The sequence below is a fragment of the Montipora foliosa genome, chromosome 3 (assembly GCF_036669935.1).
Source record: "Montipora foliosa isolate CH-2021 chromosome 3, ASM3666993v2, whole genome shotgun sequence".
NCBI classification, from domain to species: domain Eukaryota; kingdom Metazoa; phylum Cnidaria; class Anthozoa; order Scleractinia; family Acroporidae; genus Montipora; species Montipora foliosa.
Genome location: NC_090871.1, coordinates 53,841,013 through 53,848,512, shown reverse-complemented (window position 1 = coordinate 53,848,512; position 7,500 = coordinate 53,841,013). Strand labels below are relative to the sequence as shown.

Sequence of the window (7,500 nt, the reverse complement as noted above, 5' to 3'; positions counted from 1 at the left end):
CACAGCAACCATTTTAAAATCCTGGACAATCTATTGTGAGCCAGTGCGAGGCATTTGGATCATAGCCAGGGAGTACACACAAAATTATTATACACTCTTACGCTAACTTTTAAAGCAATATTGTTGTATAACAGTAACTCATGCCTTTAAGACAGGTGAGTGGAAAACTCATTAAAATAAATAGACTTTGGGAAGCTCCAGAAACTTCAATTTGACATTATCAGGATTGTTTTTCATAACTTCCGCATCTTGTTTCATGTTACACGGAATGTACAGTATGTTTCAGTAGTTGTTAACTTTTTGGCCATCAATTTTCGAAAATGAATAAACCAAGTCACTACCTTGTGAGAGATACAACAACAACAACAACGTTTATTACATACAATACTAGTTACAGTGAAAAGTTTGTCAACCCAAATTTAGCAAGGCTAATCAAGTTGGGTGGAGCAAAGATAAAATACTTAATTAATATAATTTTATTTACAATGACAAAGATTACGAAAGGAAATAATTATTATTTAAGACAAGAGCAACTGAATGTTTCTACGATAAAGATGTGAGGTACTACAGTGGAATACAGATTCCGATTAATCTAGTTAATTGATTGCTGATAATCTTAAGATTCAATAATATTTAGTGAAAAGGTTTACTCTAGATGAGGGCTATCACAAATATCAAGTTGAGATTCTTTTGAATAAAAGAACAGAGGAATAGCAGTAGTAGGTAATTCATTAAATGCATTTAACATGATTAATTTAAATTTACAGTGTAAGACCAATATCAGTTGTCAAAATGCTTTATTCTATGAACCATTAGCACTCGAAAATAAAAGTTGTTGCCCCTCTGGCAATGTATTATCCTCTATATCTATCATTTTTGATGTTTCTTTACTATTAATTGTAATCATTTTTATAAATTCATACGACTATTCAAAAAGTTAATTTCTATTTTTAAATAATATTATGTATACAATATGAGCGGCAGATCTGTATCGCATTTACAAACTCATGGCAAAGCCGAGAGTTTGACGTACTAAATGTGATACTGATCAGCACGAATATTGTATAATTATCATTATGATGCCAGCATTTAAGTCTTAATGTACACTACTGTATCTATTGTTGGTGATTCCAGGCATTTTAACAGGGAAAATCAAAACAAACATTTATGTAAATGAAGAGAAATCTGTATCAGATACAGATACTGATATTGATTACCGGTAATAAAACATTTTTTTTGTTTTCCCATCATGAATTATTAATGTTTTTGGAAGTACATGTACTGTAAAGCACATTTGATCACATGCATCAGAAGCTCATGACCTTAAAGCGGTCAACTCTGGTTCAGAGCTGGGGTTTTTTTAGTTTAAAAATTAGCTACGGTAATTTGGATGTAATGAAGTTCGCACATTTAATCCCGCGCATGCAGCTTCTATCATATTTTTGTCCATATTTGGGCATTTGGTGGAATAAATTTTTGTATCTTGCCGCAAAATTGCAACTGGATTTTAATCCTAATTTCAAGCCCTGCGTACATGTATTTTGAATAAAGAAAAAACTGAAATTACAGTAGTTAGTACCTTTGTGGGTGTAGATTTTGACTGTTGTAAATGATTTCCCAGCAAAAAGGTTTTGAGATCCACAGCCTGTTTCTTCAAATGCTGGATAACAATATCATGACAAGCTAGGCAAAGTTTGTATTTCACATCCAGTTGTTGCTTATAAATATCTAGTTCTGCCTGAAAATCAGACTGCAGAGAAAAACAAGAAGAAAAAAACATGCTGTTGTTTAAATGTTTTCTTGGTTAATTAAACAATAATTCACTGAAAATCAAAGAAAATATCAAAGAAACAGACAATCAAAGAAAATTGTTTTTCTACCCCAAACCAAGTCAATTGTGAAAAAGGCTGATTCTACTTCTTGTGGTACACTATGTTAACATTTATATATTAGTATAATTGCATGGGTGATTATTGAAAATTCTCTGAGCTGATTGGTTGCCGTTGAGATGATTATTACGTGATAATCACCTATTGTAAGCGGTTTTTCAAAATGGCCGCAAGCCATTTTGTCAACTGAAGGTGAAATTAATTGTTTTAAAGGAAACGCGTATTTTTAAAATAAACAATTTTTCGCTGAGGTGAACATCGGTGAATAAAAACCGAGAGGAAGTCGAGGTTTTTATTCACTTCACCTCACCTTCAGCGAAAAATTGTCAAGTATTCTCGCCCTAATAATACATGTATAATTATGTAGAAAAATTACTCGATTCTGATCGGCTGAGAGAAGTGCAGTTCAAGTGTAACACAGTGCAAAAAAGTGTAATACCAGTGCAAATTATTATATTGAAATTCTGGATTATGATTGGCTAATAAACAATAGGGCTTGGTCAGAACCAATCAAATCTTTTGTTTTCAAATGAAGAGCATGCCCTGGATGGCGCAATTTATGGTGCAATTTTTCCCTGATTACATGATACACATGTGTTTCTTCAGCTTAACCATCACGACCTTTTACATGTACATTAATCAATAAGTGATCACATGATTTTTCTCGTGCAAAGTTAATAAGCACTTGTAAATATTTTCAAAGACTACATATTTAAATCGTCTTTGAAAAATTTACTTGTGCTCATTTATTACAAATTGCAACTCAAAAACATGTGATTACCTCTACAAACAGAGAGGATTAAAGTGCAACAACAGCTGGGCATCAATCACAGCTACTGATACACAATCAATCATGGTGGTGCATCTTGTTTAGGAGGCGACGCATAACCAGTTGACCTTCTCACCTCATGAAGAGTGATGCAGTTGAAATGTTGTAATCTACTGTACTGTCATCACAAGTATCATGGGACAGGTGCGAGAATATAAACTTGATCAATAATAACCGTTCAACTTCGTGTCATTCTTTCATGTCTAAACCACTGCCAGAACCTCCCATCAGCCATTTCCCTGACATAATCCTAAAAACTTCATGTGCAACCTCTTCTCCCAAAAACGCCTCTTTCCTTGCCTCCTCCACTCGTCTCTTGTACTCACTTTTCATTTTTCTTTTTCTTATTGGAAGAATCTTTAATACTACTACTACTACTACTACTATTACAACTGCGACTGCAACTGCAACTGTGACTACTACTACTACTACATGTACTAATAATAATAATGACAATCACAATAACAACAACTACTATTGTGCAAGGTTGGGAAAGATAAAGTTTTCTTAAAAACAAGGAATAATACAGTAAGGAGCAACAGGATAAAAAGGGTAGAATAAAAAAATTAACTCAAATAACTCTTAGTACCTCTTTTAAGGGCTCAAATGAATTTAATTCTTGGATTTTGAAGGCCTGATTTTGATTGCATTCCTTGCACAATCTTGGCTGAGTTACAAGAGAAACTTGTCCTGTGTACCTTCCTACAAAAAAAAACACAGCCATTGTGGAACAGGTTCTAAGGACATCACATGTATCAAGGGTATCACTCTCCCCTAGGCAGCAAAAGGGTTTTAATTAGCAGCTCATGTACTCTCCCCACCCACTATAATTATTGCCATTCAAAGAAAGAAGACAAGGATACAGTACAATCATCACTGTGGACATTGCCATCCTTACTGATAGTTACTGATAATTTAAAGTGTGAGAAATATCAAGATTTGACAGGGGAGATGGGAGTATAAAAATGTTATGGAAGACAAAGCTGCTGATAATAGTTGTGGAGCACTGGACTCAATATCAAAGAAGTTGACAAGACACTAAGAGCAGATAGGTAGCTCAGATAGAAAAAGAACTCTTCAAAAGTCTGCTCTCCTTGCATCCACACAGATGCACACGTACTCATAGAGAGGCCTGCCAGGGTAAATTCTGACAAGCAACATGGGGCTCCCCCAGCAGGGCCCTGTATAGAGGTGTTGGAGGCCTGGAGTCTTGAGTTTAACATAGTACTTTCAATGCCTTTGCTGGCAATTAGCCTTGAGTGAAAACGGAAAAGTAACAATAATAATAATAGTATACATGTAAACTCACCCGCAGTAGCAAAACGATATTGAGTGCTAGTAGCACCAAGTGTATCCACGGGAACGCTTTCCTCCATCTTCAAGAAACAGCTTTCTGATGAACAAATGATATTATTTGGATTGAGTTTTTACACCTTTCTCCTGAGTAACAGAGTACTGTAAAGTCCATTGCATGCATGCTGTCAAATAAGATAGGGATGTATGTACAGTAAGTAGTCAGTAGCAATCATTTTAGAAATCACATCAAATTAGCCTAGGCGAGAGTATTAACAACAAAATTTGTAATCTTTCTTGAACAGGTCACCAGCATAATGGCATCATTTAGCGGTCGACCACCCGCACCCCACGAGAGAGCTTGCTCGCAGGCTAGGCATCATTTTTGTTACCAAGACTGGTCTAATGCTAGCCTGTAAGCAGGTTTTTTCAACTTGTCATTAATGCTTTTGATGCGCAATAAAAGACAATACACACAACTTGGGCGTAAACGAGGGGCACGGAATGCACTGGCAAGGCGCGGATAATACCCACTGCCGGTATGGACCACCGGATGAGGGGCCTCGGCAACTAGCCGAGAGGGTGCCTCATGCCTGTATTGCAAGGCGGGCATAGTTGCTGGCATAATGTCCTGGGGCCAAGTTAACCCAGTCCAGCAGAGTAACAATATGCCCCCTCCCTAACGGGGCTTCAGCACAGGGCTGAAGGGGTGCCGCAGGCAGAACTATTAAATAGGTTACAGAAGGTCATAAGGAAAAAATAAAATAAAATACAAGAGAACCAGAAAGCAAAACGGGCAGGAGGGAGGGATTAAATTGCTGAATGGAAAAAAACAGTTCTAACTAGTTGAGCTTTGGAAATGTCAAACTGAGAAGGCTCGCATGGCGGGATGAATGAAAGAGCCAAATAAGGTAGTCACGTAATGGAAAGTCACGCTCTCCTCCCAGGCGCTGCCCAGTATTTGCTTACCGGCATTAACATCTATTTTATTCTAAAATACCACTAATAGTAAGAGCCATACAAATGGTGAATAATACTTAGTCTAACATTTACTTATAAACTGAGCGCAAGGGCCGTACAGGGGAATATTGGCCCGAGGTCGTGGCAGTACTGACCGAGGGTAATTGTTCGTAATCTTTATCTTCCATGAGCGAACTTTGAACAGTAACCTTTTACGATGTACTTATATATTGTACTGTTGCGGTGAAAAAACTAAATTCTGCTTTCTTAAACCTATCTGTGGTCAACTCAAACTTGAATTTCTTGGGAGGGAGAAAAAAATATGGAAATGGTCCATACTGTAAACTCCTGACCCAAAACCTGAAAATTGCTTGATATATCTTCTTCTTCATCATCTCCTTATTACTATTATTACTATTATTATTATTATTATTATTATTATTATTATTATTATTATTATTATTTGCAGTTTATTGAAACATCTGTTTGCAAAACTATTACAAAATTTGGGCACCCAAAAAGCGTAACCAATTCCTGTTAATCCCTGAAAAAAAATATACAATCCTTTATCGATATTATATATCCAACATAATAGTATATACTAAGTATCTAAATGTAAAAATCCTAACCATTATTATTATTGTTGTTGTTATTCACCATTTGTGATTCCAGAATACCTGTACATGTTCAGATTTAATAGAAGCTGAACGGATATTATAGAATCTAACTCACTTTGACTTACATATAAACAGGAAGCTAAATTTCAGGCTATGTCAGAAAAGAAAAGAGCTATCTTAAATTAGTGAAATTCACGTCACCCCACGTGTCCTAGAGATCTGGGTTCAGTCATCGTTGTTTCTCGATAACCTTCGACTGACAAGCGATAAAAATGTCATGAATTTAAAATGCAACTCCTACCTCATTGAATGCAACAATAAAACAGAAATAATTATATTTCTACGTAGATCAAGGCTTAAAAAGTGACATCTTCCGCCATGTTAGAATTAAGGTAACCGCAGAGCACTGGGCATTAGGGGACGAGGTTGCTTAAAAACGAGGTTATTCATCCCAGGAATCCTGGCGGCCAGACTCGTTCCCAGCCAATCATGCGCTATCCACTTGAGAACACAAACATGGTGTCTTCACCTTCCGTCTAGCTTTATGAGTGCAAAAGTTTGGACGCCGATTTTGCGGACGGGTTTTGTTTTTTGCAAGAGTTTGTGTTCAGGCCTCATAACGAAGTTCTCAATGTGGGTGCTCACTACGATGGATTGTTTAAAAGGCATATACAACTGTATAGGGATAAGAATTTTCATGGTAGCTGTTATCAAGATATGGACGCTGTTGATGTACGTTCTCAGAAGAAACTTGAAGAAGGTAAGCTTGTGCAGTTTATTCAGTAAGGTGCGCCTTATTTAATGGAAAAGGAAATAAGAAAGGGGATAAGCGATATCCTGTATTTATTGATTTTTTGCCAAAAATTGTTTGTGCAAACACATTGTTAGCAATGTTTTACCTTCTTGCACCAATATATATTATTAGTTTTATGTACAGTGGCGGACATAATTTCCATAATGCAAATGAAATATTGAAATTGGCCGAGGCTTGTTTATTAGGTGTGTAAAGGAAATAACCGATTAATAATGTTCAGGTAGTCCCTTTGTCCAAATTGTTATTATAAATTTAGTTACTCGGCGGGACATACATGTATAGTTTCCGATTAATTAATTAATGGTTGAATTCGATTAATTTGTACCTAGACTAGAGGACACAATTTGTACAACCAGCGCAACTTTTGATTTTCGGCCGGAATCGCTGAATAATATATTTTGCCTGGTATTTTCTTTCTCAGAATCTTTTTACCTCATTTTTTTTCATGTACATAATATGTTGTGCATGATGTCCGGCTACGTACCATTTTTGCGCCTGTCGTTTTGGAATAACGGAAGTACAATCGCAGTAATTATAAACAGTGTTAACAACAGTAGGAGATGCAATCATTTCCTTTTAGATTAAGGTTTATTTTATAAGGCATCATCTCAAGCAATATGCTGTTTTGAAAGTTTCAGTACTTTTCAAATTTTTCCCCTTCATGGTTTCTTTCACACATATTCTTGGTTTTCACTCATGTGATAAGGCAGCCGTGTTGGTTGGCAAATACAGTTCACAATTTCTGTTTTCAGTCAAACCTCGTTTATCTGGACTCTTTTATGGGGACTGGGCTTAATAGTCTGAAAATGTGAATATTAATGAGCCAAAATCAAAACTGGATGAGCTAGAGAAGGGTAACATTTAATTATGCAGGAATAAAATACAATTACAAATTGCTGTTGAAAAAACACTTCTCATTGCTTTCCAAGTTGTTGGATTAGAAATCTACTGCTTTCTGACACCATACTCAGTTGACAAATTCGTTCCTTTTTCTCCTCTTTCTAATCACAAAAATTAATAATTAAATCTTTATCTTTTATGGAAAGAATGGATTGCTTACGTTTTGAGGACGTGATTCGTTTTGACACGGATCTACCT

At 36.0% G+C, this 7,500-nt stretch overlaps 2 protein-coding genes across 4 annotated transcripts in view; one reads left to right on the top strand and one right to left on the bottom strand.

Moving 5' to 3' along the window:
• The window catches only part of LOC137997711 (transmembrane protein 201-like), a 24,577-nt gene extending 18,597 nt beyond the window's left edge, over window positions 1–5,980 (bottom strand). For 2 of the 3 annotated variants that reach the window (XM_068843919.1, XM_068843921.1), the window contains exons 1-4: window positions 5,890–5,980; window positions 4,028–4,111; window positions 3,308–3,420; window positions 1,580–1,750 (exon numbers count right to left, since the gene is read on the bottom strand). In XM_068843919.1, coding sequence (XP_068700020.1) covers window positions 1,580–1,750; window positions 3,308–3,420; window positions 4,028–4,094 — 351 coding nt within the window. In that variant the 5' untranslated portion in view covers window positions 4,095–4,111; window positions 5,890–5,980. Of the gene's footprint in view, window positions 1–1,579; window positions 1,751–3,307; window positions 3,421–4,027; window positions 4,197–5,889 lie in introns of all 3 variants that reach the window. The other variant, XM_068843920.1, reaches the window with a different exon arrangement.
• Window positions 5,981–6,074: 94 nt separating this feature from the next.
• The window catches only part of LOC137997719 (CTD nuclear envelope phosphatase 1A-like), a 16,752-nt gene continuing 15,326 nt past the window's right edge, over window positions 6,075–7,500 (top strand). Inside the window, exon 1 of the mRNA XM_068843932.1 lies at window positions 6,075–6,348. Coding sequence (XP_068700033.1) covers window positions 6,133–6,348 — 216 coding nt within the window. The 5' untranslated portion in view covers window positions 6,075–6,132. The remainder of the gene's footprint in view (window positions 6,349–7,500) is intronic.